The sequence below is a fragment of the Mauremys mutica genome, chromosome 9 (genome assembly GCF_020497125.1).
Source record: "Mauremys mutica isolate MM-2020 ecotype Southern chromosome 9, ASM2049712v1, whole genome shotgun sequence".
In the NCBI taxonomy this organism is placed as follows: Eukaryota; Metazoa; Chordata; order Testudines; family Geoemydidae; genus Mauremys; species Mauremys mutica.
Window position 1 is genome coordinate 63,728,237 of NC_059080.1, and position 19,270 is coordinate 63,747,506.

Sequence of the window (19,270 nt, forward strand, 5' to 3'; positions counted from 1 at the left end):
GGTCCTCAAAATGCAAGTGGTCTACAGTAGTAAGACAGTGCTGTATCCTAAGAGATGCTCTTATAACATGATCAATGAGTTTCATGACAGACTTGCCAGAAGTCCAAGAAAAACAGAATTTTGATGCAGGGAAATACATTTCTTCCGCAAATGACTCATCCCAAGTATACAAAGCTTTTCAGTATCTACAAAGAATTTTAAAATGTTTGGTTTCTCCTTTCAGCTTGGAAATGATCCAGGTGGGCAGGAACTGTAGCTAAAGAAGTGGTGCCAAGAGCTTGCCTGTCTGTGAACAGAAGGACCATGCACAGCCTGTAGAAACAGTTGTGTCATTTAGTCTATGGATATGAATGTATTGCGTTTTGACCTGACTATAGAAATCAAATGCACTTGAAAGTTGTCTTCCATTCCCCTGGAGACTCTTCCGATGGGTTTGGGAAAGTGGACCAGTAAGCTAGAATGTGGCTTAGAGACGGAGCCTGTGCTGGAAGGGCTGCAAAAGTGTTTCCTATTGACAGTGAACCCTCAGGATTCTTCAGCCAGATTTCTTCCTAGGATGTACGTGGCAGACGCCACCCTGCCACCCTGTCAAAGCTTGCAACAATATTCCCAGGAGCAGAGAGGAGAATTGGAGCAGGATTACAGTATCCCACTAGTGGAACTATCTGTGTGTTGAGCCTGTGCTTCCGAGCCATAGTGGGTAAATCTACACAGCAGCTGGGAGGGTGCTTCCCAGCATGGATAGACAGACACTCTGGAGCTAGCATGCTCAATATAGGATGGTGGCTGTGGTGGCATGGGTGGCAGCTTGGGCTAGCCTCTCAAGTGTGTACACAGGGGTTAATCAGGATTGTACTCGTGTGGCTTCACTGCTATTTTTAGCACACAAGCTAGAGCAGGGTGAGCGTCTACATACATTGTGTATGCACACAATGGAGCTGTTTATTTCATCCTTTCCCACTTGTACTCTCACTACCATGATCTGGCCCTCAGTGTCCTGTCTTCTGCTTCACTTTGCAGCACCAAAAGTTAATTCAAAGCAAATAGGTTGGTAGGGTGTACCACAATGTCCCTCTCTTGCTGTGGGTGCTCCTCTGAGTTCTGGCACCTGGCAACAGAAATCTGCCACTATAGGACTCTGGAACATGTTTCTTCAACTAGGGTATGTCTGCACAGCAACTAGATGCCCACAGCTGGCCCATTCCAGCCAACTCGGGTGCTCAGGGCTCCGGCTGTGGGGCTGTTTCATTGCTGTGTAGACTTCCAGGCTCAGCCTGGAGCCTGGGCTCTAGGACCCTGCGAGGTGAGATGTTTCTAGACTTGGGCTGCAGCCAGGACCCAGGAGTCTATACAGGAATGAAACTAGGGCTGGCTCCAGGCACCAGCGAAGGAAGCAGGTGCCCGTAGTGGCCAATAGAAAAGAGCGGCAGTCCGTCCATGATTGGGGTGGCACGTTCGGCTCTTCGGCGACACCTCAAGCGCTCCGCTTCAGTCTTTGGCGGCAATTCGGTGGCGGGTCCTTCACTCTGTCTCTTCCTCTTCAGCGGCAGCTCAATTGGGTTTTTCTTTTTTTTTCCCTTCGCCATTTGGGGTGGCAAAAAAGCTGGAGCCAGCCCTGAATGAAACACCCCTACAGCCCGAGCCTGAGCCAGCTGGCACGGGTCAGTCACGGGTTTTTCTTTGCTGCGTAGACATACCCTTATAGGCCTGCTCAAATCTCTACTGAAAGACAAACTGGCCAGAATGTGGGCTCTGCAGCAGAGGGCTGTAAATTCTAGTGCGCACTAGTGTGTCCCACACTAACTGGCCCATATGGACACTGTTGGTGTGCACCAAAAGTTCCTTGGTGTACATTAATGTAGCAGTGTTTGAAACAAGCCCAGAGATAGAATGGTAGAGAGACGATGGGGACTGAGGGATGTTTTATTCCCAAGATGGGAGATGTAAGGGCATACTTGAAAGCACAGAGCAAGGAGCCCAGAGGAAGGAGAACTGTTACAGGAAGACAGAATCAGAAAAGGAGGCAGGAACACAAGACACATGAATCAACGTAGGGGTCAAGTGGAAGGGCTGCGGATTTAGAGGCAGATTATTCAACACATCTCATTAAAATGGCACAACTGATAATGAGCCTCAGACTTGTGCTGAATACTACTTTTCTCTGAGTAGTCCCATTGAAACCCCCGTGATTATAATTACAGGGTGCCTGCTTTTCAGGTAGATATGGTCTTAATTATGATTCCTGATATAACATAGATTAGCAACAGTTCATTCCTCTTGTAGAATCCAGTAATACTGTGGACTAGACCCTGCCTAAATACTTGTTAATTAACTTCACACCTTATGTAATGTGGGGGAGGGGCTTCTCTGACTAGGAGTCCTATAAAGGTAGCCAGCCAGTAAGGCAGCGGCATAGACAGCTGCAGCGGCACAGGAGCCAGCAAACAGAGCTATAAACTGGGGAGTTTGAGTGGGACTTCTGCTGGAGGAGAAGATATTTGTATATGTGGAGGCTGGTAGGGGCAGTGTGCTGGGAGAAAAGCTGAGCCCTGATTAGGGGGCGGGGCTTCTCTGACTAGGGGTTCTATAAAGGTAGCCAGCCAGTCAGGCAGTGGTATAGACAGTTGCAGCGGCACAGGAGCCAGGAAACAGAGCTGTAAAAAGGGGAGTTTGAGTGGGAGTTTGGGGAAAGACTAAGAAAGGCAGGCAGAAGAACAAACAGGCTACTGAAGGGAATGTGCAGTGTTCTAGCAGTGTCTTGGTGCTTGTTGTTGGTTTGTTTTGCTGTGGGTGGTGGTGTTTTGGTTTGGTTTGTATTTCCCAGATTTACAGGATTTAAGTGGGAAGCCTATGACAGACACAGAGGCAGCAGTTGTAATGACCCAAGCAGTGGAAGACACAATGAGGATGACTAGATGTGGAAGCTGCGGCATGTACATGATCCTGGAGGGGGTACCTGATAAACGTTTCATCTGCATGAAGTGCCGCCTGATAGAACTGATGGAAGAAAAAATCTGAGGACTGGAGATGTAGGTGGAAATTCTGGTTGAGTTTAGAAGGGGGTTCGAGCGGATGATGGAGCGAAGACATGAGGAGTCTGAATGGAAAAGCTCACACTTGCAGATGGAAGCAGGACCAAAGAACTCTGAGGGGAGACTCCTGGGTGAGGAAAGTGGACGGTGCAAGCATGTGACTAAGAGAACGAGGCAGAGGAAAAGACGGGCCAGTGAAGGAGAAATAGAGCTCAGGAACAGGTTTGCAGAGTTGGAAAATGAAGAAGGGGCACAGCAGGTGGTTGCTGAAGGTGAGAGGGCAAGAAAGAAGAGAAGAGCAGTTAGTCCTATAAGAAGAGGGAAAGAGTCAATGGAGATAACACCACCAAATATGAGCCCCAGGACGATATGGGATGCGTTGCGGAGGATTGCAAAGGTGAATAGGAATCGAGAGGACTTGCAGCCAAAGGGAGCAGGGGATAGACGGGAGAATCGTACCGTCACCAGGAAAAGGCAGGTCTACGTGATTGGGGACTCCTTACTGAGAAGAATAGACAGGCCTGTAACCAGAGCTGATCCAGAGAACAGAAGGGTGTGCTGTCTGCCCAGTGCTAAGATATGGGATGTGGACCTGAGGCTGAAGAGGATCCTAACTGGAGCGGGAAAGAATCCACTGATTGTCTTTTATGTGGGAACGAATGATATGGCTAGATTCTCGCTGGAACGTATCAAGGGAGACTGCCAGGCTGGGAAAGATGCTTAAGGAAATCAAGGCTCAGGTGATCTTCAGTGGGATTCTGCCTGTTCCAAGAGAAGGGCAAGAAAGGTGTGACAAGATTATGACGATCAACAGATGGCTCAGGCAGTGGTGCTATAAGGAGGGCTTTGGGATGTATGGCCACTGGGAGGTATTCATGGACAGAGGACTGTTCTCTTGGGATGGACTTCACCTGAGTAGGGAAGGAAATAGACTTCTAGTATGGAGGCTGGCACAACTGATTAAGAGAGCTTTAAACTAGGAATTGGGGGGGAGATGGTTGGGAGATGTTCAGGTAATCTCCACACTGGATTTTAACATTGAGAGGGAAGAAAACGAAGTAAGAAAGGATACAGCTGTGGACAGGAGAATGGACATAAGGAGGAAGGGTAGTGTAGATACTATTCTAATAGGTGATACTGGTGGTAGAACATCTGGGCCTAATTGGGTAAAGAACGTGAGCAAAGCCAGACAGCAAAAATTAACATGTTTGTACACCAATGCGAGGAGCCTAGGTAACAAAATGGAGGAACTAGAGTTACTGGTGCAGGAAGTGAAACCAGATATTATAGGGATAACAGAAACATGATGGAATAATAGTCATGACTGGAGTACAGGTATTGAAGGGTATGTGCTGTTTAGGAAAGACAGAAATAAAGGCAAAGATGGTGGAGTAGCATTAGTATATCAATGATGAGGTAGACTGTAAATAAATAAGAAGGGATGGAATGGATAAGACAAGAGTCTGTCTAGGCAAAAATAACATTGGGGAAGAAAGCTACTAGAGCCTCCCCTGAGATAGTGCTCGGGGTGTGCTACAGACCACTGGGATCTGATTTGGATATGGACAGAGACCTTTTTAATGTTTTTAATGAAGTAAATACTAATGGGAATTGTGTGATCATGGGAGACTTTAACTTCCCAGATATTGACTGGAGGACAAGTGCTAGTAATAGTAATAGGGTTCAGATTTTCCTAGATGTGATAGCTGATGGATTCCTTCACCAAGTAGTCGCTGAACCAACAAGAGGGGATGTCATTTTAGATTTGGTTTGGTGAGCAGCAAGGACCTCATAGAAGAAATGGTTGTAGGGGACAATCTTGGTTCGAGCGATCATGAGCTAATTCAGTTCAAACTGAATAGAAGGATAAACAAAAATAGATCTGTGACTAGGGTTTTTTATTTCAAAAGGGCTAATTTAAAAAAAAAATTAAGGAAATTAGTTAGGTAAGTGGATTGGACTTTAGAACTTGGGGATCTAAAGGTGGAGGAGTCCTGGTATTACTTCAAGTCAAAGTTGCAGAAACTATCAGAAGCCTGCATCCCAAGAAAGGAGAAAAAATTCATAGGCAGGAGTTGTAGACAAAGCTGGATGAGCAAGCATCTCAGAGAGGTGATTAAGAGAAAGCAGAGAGCCTACAAGGAGTGGAAGATGGGAGGGATCAGCAAGCAAAGCTACCTTACTGAGGTCAGAACATGTAGGGATAAAGTGAGAAAGGCCAAAAGCCATATAGAGTTGGACCTTGCAAAGGGAATTAAAACCAATAGTAAAAGGTTCTATAGCCATATAAATAAGAAGAAAACCAAGAAAGAAGAAGTGGGACCACTAAACATGGAGGATGGAGTGGAGGTTAAGGATAATCTAGGCATGGCCCAATATCTAAACAAATACTTTGCCTCAGTCTTTAATGAGGCTAATGAGGAGCTTAGGGATAATGGTAGGATGATGGAAATGACGATATGGAGGTAGATATTACCACATCCGAGGTAGAAGCCAAACTCGAACAGCTTAATGGGACTAAACTGGGGGGCCCAGATAATCTTCATCCAAGAATATTAAAGGAACTGGCACATGAAATTGCAAGCCCATTAGCAAGAGTTTTTCCATGTATCTGTGAACTCAGGGGTTGTACCATATGACTGGAGAATTGCTAACCTAGTTCCTATCTTTAAAAAAGGGATAAGAAGTGATCCAGGCAACTACAGGCCTGTCAGTTTGACATCTGTAGTATGCAAGGTCTTGGAAAATTTTTTGAAAGAGAAAGTAGTTAAGGACATTGAGGTAACTGGAACAAAATACAACATGGTTTTACAAAAGGTAGATCGTGGCAAACCAACCTGATCTCCTTCTTTGAGAAGGTAACAGATTTTTTAGACAAAGAAAACGCAGTGGATCTAATTTACCTTGATTTCAGTAAGGCATTTGATACGGTTCCGCATGGGGAATTATTAGCTAAATTGGAAAAGATGGGGATCAATATGAAAATTGAAAGGTGGATAAGGAGCTGGTTAAAGGGGAGACTACAATGGGTTGTACTAAAAGGTGAACTGTCAGGCTGGAGGGGGGTTACTAGTGGAGTTCCTCAGGAATCAGTTTTGGGACTAATCTTTTTATTACTGACCTTAGCACAAAAAGTGTGAATGTGCTAATAAAGTTTGCAGATGACACGAAGCTGAGAGGTATTGCCAATACAGAGAAGGACCAGGATAACTTATAGGAAGATCTGGATGACCTTGTAAACTGGAGTAATAGTAATAGGATGAAATTTAATAGTGAAAAGTGCAAGGTCATGCATTTAGGGATTAATAACAAGAATTATTGTTATAAACTGGGGGGGGGGGCATCAGTTGGAAGTAACCGAGGAGGAGAAGGACCTCGGAGTATTGGTTGATCACAGGATGACTATGAGTCGTCCATCTGATATGTCCATGAAAAAAGCTAATGTGGTCTTGGGATGCATCAGGCGAGGTATTTCCAGTAGGAGGTGTTAGTACCGTTATACAAGGCACTGGTGAGATCTCATCTGGAATACTATGTGCAGTTCTGGTCTCCCATGTTTAAGAAGGATGAATTCAAACTGGAACAGGAACAGAGAAGGGCTACTAGGATGATCCGAGGAATGGAAAACCTGTCATATGAAAGGAGACTCAAAGAGCTTGGCTTGTTTAGCCTAACCAAAAGAAGGCTGAGAGGAGATATGATTGCTCTCTATAAATATATCAGAGGGATAAATACCGGGGAGGGAGAGGAATTATTTAAGCTCAGTACCAATGTGGACACAAGAACAAATGGATATAAACTGGCTATCAGGAAGTTTAGACTTGAAATTAGACAAAGGTTTCTAACCATCAGAGGAGTGAAGTTCTGGAACAGCCTTCCAATGGGAGTAGTGGGGGCAAAAGACATATCTGGCTTCAAGACTTTCCCTCTCTGCTGGCTACGTGTGTCCCAGAGATGTTCAAGTGATTACTGCTACTATCTGTCTAGATACTACTACTGCAGTCATCCTGAGGGATGTCCAATAAGTGGTTTTTATAAAACCATCTTGGCACAGCCTAGTGGAGCAAAAGAAACCCATGGGGCAAGACCAGATTAAATCAGCAATAAACCCATCTCGGTTTTCCCATGTTTTCCTAGCAATGTGGGATTTGCCGTACAGAATCAGACCCATTGGTCCAGCAAGCCCAGCCTCTAGCAGTGATCAATATTGATGCTTTAGCAGAGTATAAGGAAAAAAAACAACGAAGCACCTAGCTCATTAATACCAACCCCACTTGTACACTCTGTACCTCCTTTAAGCCACATCAAAGTCTTTGTTCTCTAATAAGAATCAGCTCAATCTCTTTCGTCTTTCCTCATCACAGGTGCTATTAAAATTTGGAATTATTCTAACTACTCCACTACCTGTCAAGGTTACATTTTCCCTATGGAAATATGACCAAAATCTAAACTACATGCTCATAATGTACCAATATAAATTACTCTGTTTGTATTATCTCTTAATTCATCTGCTTTTTAAAAATAATCTACACACAGTGGACTAGTGGCATCACAGGGGATTCTGATATAGGCCTATGATTCCAGGAGCTGGGGCTTTAAGAAAAACACTAAATATTGTGAGGTAAAATTGCAAGAGTTGGCAACGCTCCTGAGAAGTGGGGGAATCAGCAAGCAGATAAGATCTAGGAAAATGATAGTTGTTAGTTAAAAGGAGAGCTGTTGTACAGATGTTATTCACAACCACTGCAACTACCTAGTTATTTATAACAGATATCATCAAAGCACTGAAGTTTTACATTAGATGCTTACATCCAACACAGTTATGCATACTACCAACAAGAATTTTCTCAAAATTGAAGTTTCTGGTACCTCATAGGCAATATCTCTGTAGTATGCTTCTAGTACATCATCTCAGTGTAGGATTTACTTGAACCACTTTTCTATTAAAACAATATTTACTTGGGCTTCAGCCTAGTTTTCCAGATGTGAAAAGGCCTTAGCAACAGAAAAGGAACCTTCCACTTGAATGGAGTGCACCACTGTGGGTAAGTTCTTCCCCTTCTTAGTTCCCCTAATCCTCTTCTGTTGCTGCACAGCTGTGCTTACAGCACTTTCCTGATTTTACTTCATTTGGAAGTACTCATACAAGGCCAGGTTGTGCTTCTATTATCATTTACTAACAGTACTAACATAATGCCAAAAGGCCCCAGTAAACATCTCATAGTAAGAGAGAGTGTCTTCCCTGAAAAACTTCCACTCTTGCCTGTCTGTTTAGATTGTGAGAAAAAGAGGTATTATCCCCAGCCTACAGATGGGAAACTGAGGCATGGAGAGATTCAGTGACAGCCCAAGGTCCTACATGGAATCTGTTATCTCAAGTCCCAGTTCAGTGTCGTAAACACTGAACCATCCTTACTCTCAGGATACTCAAATCACAATCCCTCCCAGCACACAGGGGAAGTGTGCAAGCAGCAGCATCTATTTGGAAGGTGAAGCCATGCTCACCTTCCCAGCTCATGCCAGTGTGGAAGAGAGGAGGAATCAAGGCCAAATTCCACCTTCTTCCTGCTCCCTTCAGAGTGACTTGCCCCCAGGAACACTAGGCAGGAACAGTACCTGTGCTTCTTGTGCCGTCCCTCATTTGTGCCAGGGACAGAAACTATCTGGCCCAGAGACTAGTGATTAGTCACTCAGAGGCTGTTGGCACCGCATTGCATATTGTTCTCAGGGCCTGGAGAGCAAAACAACCTGAGACAGTTCCAGGGTGCAACTCTCCTATGATGTAGGAGAGCTGGGATCTCATTCTTAAAAAAATAATCCATGTATAATTCCATAGGAAGCACTAAACTATAAACTACACTATTACCCGGGGCAATTATGGCAGATATAATGAGGCTAACATTACTAACGTATTTAGTTGCAGAGCTGCAGTTATAGATTGTTTACAGTATTGGTGGCCAAGATGTAAGACCACGGATTTGGTGAAAGTGTCGTATCTCAGGTACATTCCCCGATTCCTGATGGGAACTTTGGAACAATTGCAGCAGATGATGCCACCCAGGTAATCCATCCCAGGTATTACAGCAAGGCCAGTGAATTCTGGGACAAGTCTTTGGGAATTCAGTCAGTACTGTGTGACTCATGCAAACCACACATGGTCAATAAAGCTTCAATAGTTGTATACCTCTCTATTGAGTTTCTATGCCCTGATTTAAGGAGCTGCCAGTAACTAGAAATGCTGTACTACACTATACCACCTTTTGTGGGGAGAGAGAAGAGGGAAGGAGGAAAAAATGCCCTTTTCCCCCGGTGTCTGGGTTCTGAAGCAAAGAATACTGAAGGTTTAGCCCATGCAGTGGCTTGCCACATATCTAGCCATTCCCTTTCACCAGATCTCATAAACCTTCCTTTTCCTGCCATTGCTGGATCAAAAGTAAACTTCTACATCCTGATGTCAGAGAAGAATATTGATCAGTCACAGAGATGGCCAGGTATTTTTTTAAGAATGGGAGCCTATTATTTCATTTCTCCTTTGTTTCCCTGCTACAACCGCTGGTAAAATAATTCTCTTTAGTTCGTCAGCAATTCCTGCGCTTTGGGAGATTGCAGAGATGTCATGACCTCGGACTAATAGGAGAGATAACATCCAGTCTCTGACTCAGCTAAGTAGCTTGAGATTCTTGAGCCTTTTCTGTTAATTGGTATTATTGGTCATGAGATACCTCTTGCCAGAGACAATATTTTGTAAATGCTCACAAGGGAGAGCTCTTGGAGCCACTTACCTACTCTAAGATTTGCTCTGGTTTTGTCTTGTTAAACGGATGTGTTAAGCCTGCTGTCTGTAGTGTAGTGAAACTCTCCAGCGTTGACCAATATATGCTGGCTACTTACATATATATATTATATTGATGACATGTATTATCCACACCATATATATTAAGCACAAATATTACTAAGCATAAATATAGCAGTTAAATAGTCTAAATTGGCCTATATCTTTATTATATTCCTGTTCACTTATGCTAAGTATTCGATACCACTTTGCATAGCTGAAGAAAGCTATGGCTTAAGTAGATAGGAAAGCTGTCAGGATCAGGACATATGATTATTGTATTATAGCAACAGAATGGGAGTTCCCCTCACAAGCTGACTACCCTAGGACAAACCTAGGAGGTGTCTTCGTGTTCTTTAGTACCTCAAACACGTGTGTTCAGAACAAAAATAAGGGGTACATCATGCTACCAGAAAAATCAGGTAGAAAGGTGATCAGTTAAATCTGGTTTCAGATGACATACACAGTACCTTTTACTGGTAAACAGGTAGGGGATAAAAAGATGGCTTTAGGGGTGTAACTTCAGGAGCACACCTTCTGCGCAAGGTGAATATAACAATGGTGCATGAGACAGCTTCCTGGAAAATGGTATCATCCATATAGAACCTTTTCCCTGTACTATATTATTATTGGCCTAGAGTAATAAACCTGACTGGCATTGGTTATGGCCTCTTGAATATATTTCATAACAAACCAGAGTGTGGTCAAGCAATTGATTATACAACTTATCAACACCATAGAAGTGGGGGAAGGGGGAGAGAGAGACACACACACAGACAGGAAAGACACCAGTTCCTAAACATTAGGGGCCTCCGTCCTGTCACCCTTGCTCATAGTAAGTAGTAAATTACCCCACTGAAATCAACAGGGTTGCTTCTGTGGTGAAGCACTGCTCAATATAAGAGTGGCAGAATCTGGTTGTAAATGACTTTTTGAATAGCAAATATCACTTCCAATTACTTTATACTGGAGACAATTTTAACTTAGTGCCTGTTCTTTAATAAAAGAAATAGCTTCACATTCAAGTTTAACATTAACATTCCTTTATTGTAAAGACAAGCTAAAAACAGTTTGCAGCCCTGTCTAAATGAAGCTGTCAAGTACAAAAATAAAAATTCTAAGAACAACCACATGAAAATGTCTTGCCTCTGCATCCTGCTGCAAGACCTAGGATTATTACTAATTATTTCTAATCTTTTTTGTCATGCAATAGTAACCATTCTAATTCTTACCATGCATTTGCGATCATCCACCCCTGCTAAATCCTCCTCAAACTCTTTTCCTACATCAAATTCCATGATGTAGTTTCTAAAAGTGCTTAGCGTTTTAATGATCATATGATCTCCATTCTGAATGATTTCTTTGTCAGGTTTTAGCAAGTTGGCAATTTTTCTCACAGCAATGTTTACATCTGAAAACAAAACAGAAAAAAACAAAAGGATTTGCAGTAAAGCCACAAATCTACAACAATACAAGACTTGTACAACTTGAGAGGATTGGGATGGACCAAAACACAAATAAAGAGTTCCCTGGCTATTTTACTAAAGTTCATTACATGTGAATTAATTTGCTTACTTGGAAAAAACCTTGTACCCTTTACATTTGATACCACAACAAAGGCATGTTTCTAAACAAACAGATGAAAGGAAACATGACATTACTAATTCCTACTGAGATAAGTAATCAAATTCATTTAGATTACTTAAAAATGCCACTTCTATAGAAATAAGCATTTTATGTGCCTCCCTGCCAACTGCATACACACAAACTTTTACATCAAGCACATTTTGGTTTTTTTCCACCTACATACACTCACTTTCTCCTCTCTTGAATTTTTTTTTAAATGTTGAGAGAATAATTTTTGCTTGCCCTTTAAAGTTCTGTAGTTGAATCTCTGCATAGATTAGTGATAGCAAGGTAAAAAGCAAACAGGTTACTTAAAGCAAATCAAACAAAACTTTGCATAAGACAACATAATCATTTTTTTGAAGAATGCATGAAAATTGTGGCTGGGACTATCCCAGAAGAAATCAAATCCAACCCAAGATTAAGATAGGTGGTATTTTATTGATTATTTGCTAAAGAAACATGAAAAGAATCTTACCCAGTGCTTTCAGATACTCCTCAAAATTGTCATTGCTAAGCATTTTCCAGTAACCATTGAAATTTGCAGGCATTTCTGGGGTATATGATAGCCAAAACCAAAGCCTCAGAACAGCGAGTTGATTCTGCACCACACAGCTCAATGCCTGTCCTCTATGGCAAGTTTGAACTCTGGTTTCTTTTATCTGTTCTTCAGACCATGCAGTTATACGAGCCCCTCTAATCCGATTACCGCTGAAGGGTTACCATTAAATCCTTCCACAAAGCTGAACCTTTTAGATTTATAATGACAGCAGGATGGCTTCATTTAAATGGAATAGAACTTTCACTTTCCATACAATGGATGTAAGGCCACTGCTTATCAGGGTATCCATTTTATCCACATTACTCCTCCCCTTTTATGCTGCTTAGAAAATAAGATGGCTGGTTTAGGCATGTGGATGGACATTACAATAGGTGGCTGGGTATAGTGGACACATTGGGTGGCTTCTGCAGATAATTGAAATCCTGTTTCTTTGGAGTATTTGAGAATATTTTCAGTGTTTTTTTTCTCTCTTCCCCTCTGAAGAGGCTCACACAAACTCTACTAGTGAAAGTAATTGTGTGTTCTGTTTTAGAGTTTAGTAATAGGCCATGATTATACAGTCATCTTCAAGTGAGGGGTGATGCCAGCAGATATTGACTGGTTGGTGAATTGATGGCTCAGGAAAAGCCAGTCATTATTCAGCAGAGGTTATTATTAGAGCATAATGGCCAATTCCTGTTATCTTATGTCTTCATCAGTGCTGCATGTCTTTTTTAATCAGAGCGTGCTGTTAGTTAAGGGAATGCAAACCATGTTCAGACACTGGAACAAGAAGCATTTCAGGAGACATTAAATACAGCTGCAATGAGCAAGTGAAAAGTTAGTGCTACAGTACCAGATTATTCAAACAATAATATATCATTGCTTGAAGGAAGTAACCTGAGATTGTAGAATCTTCCTACACTTAGGGACAGGTCATGGCTATCAATTTAAAAGCAAATAAAACACTTCACACAAGCTGTAACCAGCCTGTGGCATCCACTAATGCAAGTTAAACAGCATTGCTAGATTTTAAAGGGGGCTAGAGAATTTGATGACCAAGTATACCAGTTGTAGTTGTGCAAGCTGAAATACAGCTAATCAGATCTCATGCTTTTGGACAGAAGCTAAATCACCACCAGTAAGAAATGTTTTCCCTACATATACAGCATTGCATGATAAGCTCAGTGGGTTATAAGGAGAAGGTGGAATGTCATCTGGAAAGCATCATGTAAAAGTAGATGTTTGACATTGCAAACAGACTTGCTGTACCAATGTGACATGATGCAGTATTGCAAATACTATATTCATATGTTCCTAATGCAACAGTGGGCAGGGGCAATCAGGCTGACATCATTCTTGATCCCTCGGGCATTGGAAGTTCACTGATAACAGGTGAATATCCTCTTGGGTCTTCAGAAAAGATGTATGTCGAGTAAATAAAATGTAATAATTGTGCATAACATCCTGATGCAACAGGGTGACATGTATGCTCCAGCTCCAATCTTGCAACTCAAAGACAAAGGGACCATAGTCAATCTGATTTTGGAGTGGGAAAACTGCATCTGAAATCAGACGCAAATAACACAGCAAATGTCTTCCTTGACCCTTTATCTTGACTCATGTTGCAAAGGGTATCCTGCTGCAAAGATCTGAACTAACGAAGAGCTAAATGACATATCCAGATAGATCTCCATAGTACATACCAAGCTTTATTGTAAGTATAAAATGCATGTCAACACCCAAAGGTCATTTTAATTTATAACCTTGTCATTTCAGATTATGTATATATGAAAATTAAACAGCTACACGTCTCTATCAGTGCTACATCATATAGTAGCGACCTCTCCCTGAGCTATAGGGCAGATCCAGAGGTAATGTATTGCTACTGAGGGAAGTGCAGTGAAAATGTGCAGCCAAGGATAGTCACAACAATCAAGACATGATGATTCTCCAGAACCTTCCAAATAGCCTTGTGACTGGAAGTGGACTATCACTCTGCTCAGCTCCCGCTCAGTGTCCTACTTGCAGTTTCTCCATCTTCACGTCTGGTGTCTGATACAGGAGAAAAATGGCCACTAACAAGCCCATGTATCAGCATGCAGTCACCAGAGAGGGCAGATAAGTTGTCCTACAACACCTGCCAATGTGAGCATAAATTGGCACAGTAAATTGTTATGAATCTTGCAATATGTGCCCAGTAGGTTGACCAGATGTCCCGATTTTATAGGGATGGTCCCGATTTTTGGGTCTTTTTCTTATATAGGCTCCTATTAACCCGCACCCCTGTCCCGATTTTTCACATTTGCTGTCTGGTCACCCTAGTGCCCAGAGAGCTATAATGCTTCTCACAGGATACACCACCAGTGCTGATATGGGATAAGACAAAATAGTGCCATGGTTGCACTACTGCAGTTTAAATTACTCTGTGACTACCTACCCCATGCTTAACATGCACTGAAACACAGCCAAAGCCACAGTGCTCCAGAGTCCACTCTTGAGGCAGTGCAGCTTACACAATCCCTCCCTCCCGTTCTTTTGTCGAGTCTTCTACAGCAAAGTTAAATTTGATGGGATCTGTAAGATGTTAGCCCAGCACGTGGAGGAATGCATTTGGTTTACCGCATCCATTGTGACATTTAAGGAACAGCTACTCAGTAGGCATCCTAACTACTTTCACTGCATTATTCATTATAGAAACACTACAGTTCAAGTTGCACACAGTTATACTAAGCAATAACCCACTGTTTTAGGTAAAAAACATATCCCTTTCAAATTACATCAGACTTTCTTATTAGTAGTAAACAAGATGCCCATCAACATAGTATCTAGCTCAGGGGTGGGCAAAATTTTTGGCCCAAGGGCCACATCTGGGTATAGAAATTGTATGGTGGGGCATGAATGCTCACAAAATTGGGCTTGGGGTGCGGGAGGGGGTGAGGGCTCTGGTTGGGGGTGTGGGCTCTGGGTGGGGTTGGAGATGAGGGATTTGGGGTGCAGGAGGGTGATCTGGGTTGGGATCAAGGGGTTCAGAGGGTGGAAGGGGGATCAGGGCTGAGGCAGGTGGTTGGGGTGTGGGGAGATCTGCAGGGGTGCAGACTCCGGGCGGAGCTTACCTTAAGCAGCTCCCGGAAACAGCGGCATGTCCCTTCTCCGGCTTCTATGCAGTCAGGCGGCTCTGCACGCTGCCCCAGACGTAGGCACTGCCCCTGCAGCTCCCATTGGCTGTGGTTCCCGGCCAATGTGAGCTGCAGGGGCACTGCTTGGGGCGGAAGCAGCGTGCGGAACAGAGGCCCCTGGCTGCCCCTATGCATAGGAGCCGGAGAAGGGCCATGCCACTGCTTCCAGGAGCCACGTGGAGTGGTCCCCAACCCTGCTCCCCGGCTGGAGTGCCGGAGCAGGGCAAGCCCCAGACCCCATTCCCCAGTGGGAGCTCGAGGGCCAGATTAAAATGGCTGATGGGCCAGATTTGGCCCCCGGGCCGTAGTTTGTCCACCCCGATCTAGCTACTATATGAGTTATGTAATTATGTCTGGCAAACAAAATGTTGCTACCATTCAAAATATATATAGCCACCTGACTATCCAAACACATTTTATAACCAACAATATCTGATCATATCACCAGTTAATGCTGCATTTGTTGTTTCTTTTATTCTTTTTCCTTAGAAGTATTTTCTCAACTATGAGCTGTCTGGTAATCCAGGGGACACAGCTGAATTAGGCCTTCCCATATCAGGTACAGAGGAAACAGATTTTTGGAAAATATCCTCTTTTATTGCAAACTTCTAAGCATTATACACAAAGTAGAATGCAGCATGTGTGTGCTATGAAAGCCAATGCAAAACAATCTCATTGTTAAAATGAATCCCATGACACCAAAAGAGCATACAGTGTGAACAATCATTGTATTGAATTTGTATGATTTTATACAGGACATCCACAGAATGCTGAGTTGGGAAAACTCACAGATTACTTGAGGGAAAGCGGTAGATACATTTCACCACTTCCCATAAATTATTAACAAAATCTTTCAAAACTTTGGCTGGCATTACTAGGCTTCAGAAGTGCTTAGACATCTCTAGGGGCTATTCTTGCAGAAGGAAAGGGAACAAGGACAGTGGAATCAAGTGGGTTGTTTAGATATTCTCACCTGAATGCAAGGAAAGAGAGTGTAGAAGCTCCAGTGCTGCTCCCTCTTCTTGATGTTGACATAGGGGGCATGGCTGAGGCTCCCTTATAGCTGCTCTAAATTATGCCAGGGAGACTGGACTAGCATATACTGGACTCAGGAGGAAAGCAAAGAACCCCCTTTAAACATCTCATTATGAGCTGGATTGAAATTAATGGGCCTTAAGCACATGCGTAAGTGCTTTCCTGAATCAGGGCTTTATTTCTGATCTGCCAACATATACACACACACAAAATTGAACGGTATTAAGTGATACAGTGAAATCATTTTTCTTTCAGGATCCTATAAAATAGAAATGTGGCAACAACTATGTACATTTTAGCAGTTTATTGAAAATATTCCTGAGAAAGAAATATGACAATTTTATTCTTACTGCCTGCGAATGGCCAAGACACGTTCAAACTGAAACAGTTCTGGTTTTAGAGGATTATAATACAGGAAAGCACTAACTACAGCCATTGAGATAATTTAAGTCACCACAAGAATCCCTCAAAAATTACTAAAGATTTTAATATTTGCGTTAAAAACAGAAGAAATGTAATGTAAATTAACTCTTAGTGGAGATCTTAAAACCGATAGCCCTTTGCACATAACAGCTTAGGAAAGCATGAACTCAGTAGTAACACAAAAACTTTTCTGAATTATTCTACAAACTTTCAGAAGTATAGCTAGTTGCAGCTCCCCACAACCTACTTCACTTTCCTCCATACACAAAGATTGTGCTTTGCAGGGATTTTCCAAAAATAAATGCCATTGTGTTCTCCCCATTTGGTGGAATACAGACATCAATCATTTAGTGTGTTTATTGTTGTGTTGTGTACTTTCATAGGCTGAAGTTAAATCCCCTTTATTTTTCCCTCTCACTCTCTTCTGTGTAGATATTATAGTCCTTAATATAGGAAATGACAGAATCTGGAATGAGATACTTCACACTTAGTCCTTTGCATAGAGCATGTCGAATATGCGTGGCACTGATTTCATTCTGAATCCATTCTGTGACCAGGTGGATATTGTGCTGGAATCGAGTTAGAAGTTCTGATTCACTGATGTACTGAACAGGGTCAGAGCCAGCACGGCTAATACACACCAAACCAAACTTTTCTACTATTTCTTTAATATGTTCCTCCTTCCAGAGATTAGGTGTACTAAATGTCTTCAGAATGTCAGCTCCGCAAAGCAGCTTTAACTCTGGGGAAACTGAAAAGCAAAAACAAATGGAAGTTTTATGAAGATCCTTATTAAAGATGAAAAAAAGTTGATGGGATGAGGTTAAGTTTTTCACTTATTTCTGGTATTTTACCCAAAGTTCTTTTTGAAATATTCTGCTTGGAAAAAGAGTAAGGAATTTGAGACAGAGGTCCACTGTCTAATCACCAGTCAGATCCCAAAACAACCCAAACTCCGTGGGCCAACCATATCTTGGCCCATAGGATTTAAAAGGTCATCTGTATGATTGTAAAGGTCATCTGTATGATTGTAAAGGACAGTTACTGCAGTATTTTTTTATAAGCAACAAAGATGAAATACAATCAAGGGGTATTTAAGGGCATGAATTTGGCTCATAGGGTATTAGGCTGGATACATTGAGAAACTAGAACTCCACCCATTGAGGTTCTATTCACTACTCAATATAGGCTTGATCTTATATTCAAGTTAATGGGAAAACTCCTGTTGACTTCCACAGTGAAGGATCAGGCAGCTGGAGTGCATACAGCTCCCACTAGCATTTTAGTAGTTTCGTCTATGCACTGGGGAGTGATGATATCTCTCAGCTGTGAAGTCATTCTGTTTTTCCAGAGAACTCCTGACCAAGCCAACTTCCAGCATTTTTCCAGAGCAACCAAGATTAATATTACTGTTGTGTACTGGTAAAGTAAGGCTATTAGAGACCTATTGTCCATCTCAGCATCATCTCCTAAATATAGGTTAGGAGTAATAAAATCTAATAATATTAAATCAACCTTTTAAAAAAAGTTTTAAAATAATGGACAAAAACCCGAAGACCAGGAAATTCAGCACTAAGGCTGTCACTGCCCTTAATTCACCCTGTTGCGTGGGAGTACATCAGTCCTCGCAGTAGGTAAGATCACATATTTTTCCAGGATCTAGTAACCATACAAGCAAGAGGTGGTGAATTAAGGACAAACCAGAATTACTCTAATGTGAATGTTCTTCCTTTAGTTGGTTTATCTCAGAACCTCATTACAGTTATTCTCAAAGTAAGTGTTTATGGTTTACATTTCTGCTATGTTTTGTTAGGTTTATATCACAATTACACACACAAGAACTATGTTAAAAGAACATGATTAAGGTTGCAAAGTCAAGCACCCAAAAGTTAGGAAATGCCTGAATTAAGGTTGCCTGTGAACCTTAGTGTAGCCCCTCTGTGCATATGCTTTATGACACAGTCGTTAATTACATGTTCATCATACACAATTTTTCCCCACAAGACAGTTTCATTCAGTACACAGAGTGGACAGGGCTCATCTAATCAGCAGCTTTTCATTTTTCCCCCTCATAATTGTTCAATGTGTGGCCCCCTGCTTTATTTACTGCACTCTATTCAAACCCTGCTCCAAAGACACAATCCTTACTTTTCTCATGGGCTTTTCCAGGGCGCACATCACCGGCATAATTTACCAACATTAATTTATTTCACAACACCTTTGTAAGTTGAGGAGACATTATCCCCATTTTACAGTTGGAGAACTGAGGCAGAGAGAGATTAAGGTCAAAAGTATCTACTAATTTTGGGTTTCCAATTTGAGATGCCTAGGACCATATGTAGCATTATATAGTGTTTTATATGTTCAAAGCACAACTCCCATTGACTTCAGTTGCAACAGTGAGTGTTCAGTAAACCAGACACCATTCCCTCAAATCAGGTACTCATAAAACAAGGAACACACAATTAGTGATTACCTGTGAAAAGTCTGGTTTCAATAACTAGCCTAGCATCACATAGGAACTTTGTGGCAGAGGCAGGGATAGAATTTAATTCTCCAGAATAGTATTCAACTGCCTTAACCATGAGATCATCTTTTCTCT

At 42.2% G+C, this 19,270-nt stretch overlaps 2 protein-coding genes across 7 annotated transcripts in view; both read right to left on the reverse strand.

The window, feature by feature from the left end:
* RBP1 (retinol binding protein 1) overlaps window positions 1–12,342 on the reverse strand; it is a 33,536-nt gene extending 21,194 nt beyond the window's left edge. The window contains exons 1-2 of the mRNA XM_045029177.1: window positions 11,969–12,342; window positions 11,097–11,275 (exon numbers count right to left, since the gene is read on the reverse strand). Coding sequence (XP_044885112.1) covers window positions 11,097–11,275; window positions 11,969–12,041 — 252 coding nt within the window. The 5' untranslated portion in view covers window positions 12,042–12,342. The remainder of the gene's footprint in view (window positions 1–11,096; window positions 11,276–11,968) is intronic.
* Window positions 12,343–15,791: 3,449 nt separating this feature from the next.
* The window catches only part of NMNAT3 (nicotinamide nucleotide adenylyltransferase 3), a 100,652-nt gene continuing 97,173 nt past the window's right edge, over window positions 15,792–19,270 (reverse strand). For all 6 annotated transcript variants that reach the window (XM_045031584.1, XM_045031588.1, XM_045031585.1 and 3 more), the window contains one exon: window positions 15,792–17,419. In XM_045031584.1, the coding sequence (XP_044887519.1) occupies window positions 17,070–17,419 (350 nt within the window). In that variant the 3' untranslated portion in view covers window positions 15,792–17,069. The remainder of the gene's footprint in view (window positions 17,420–19,270) is intronic.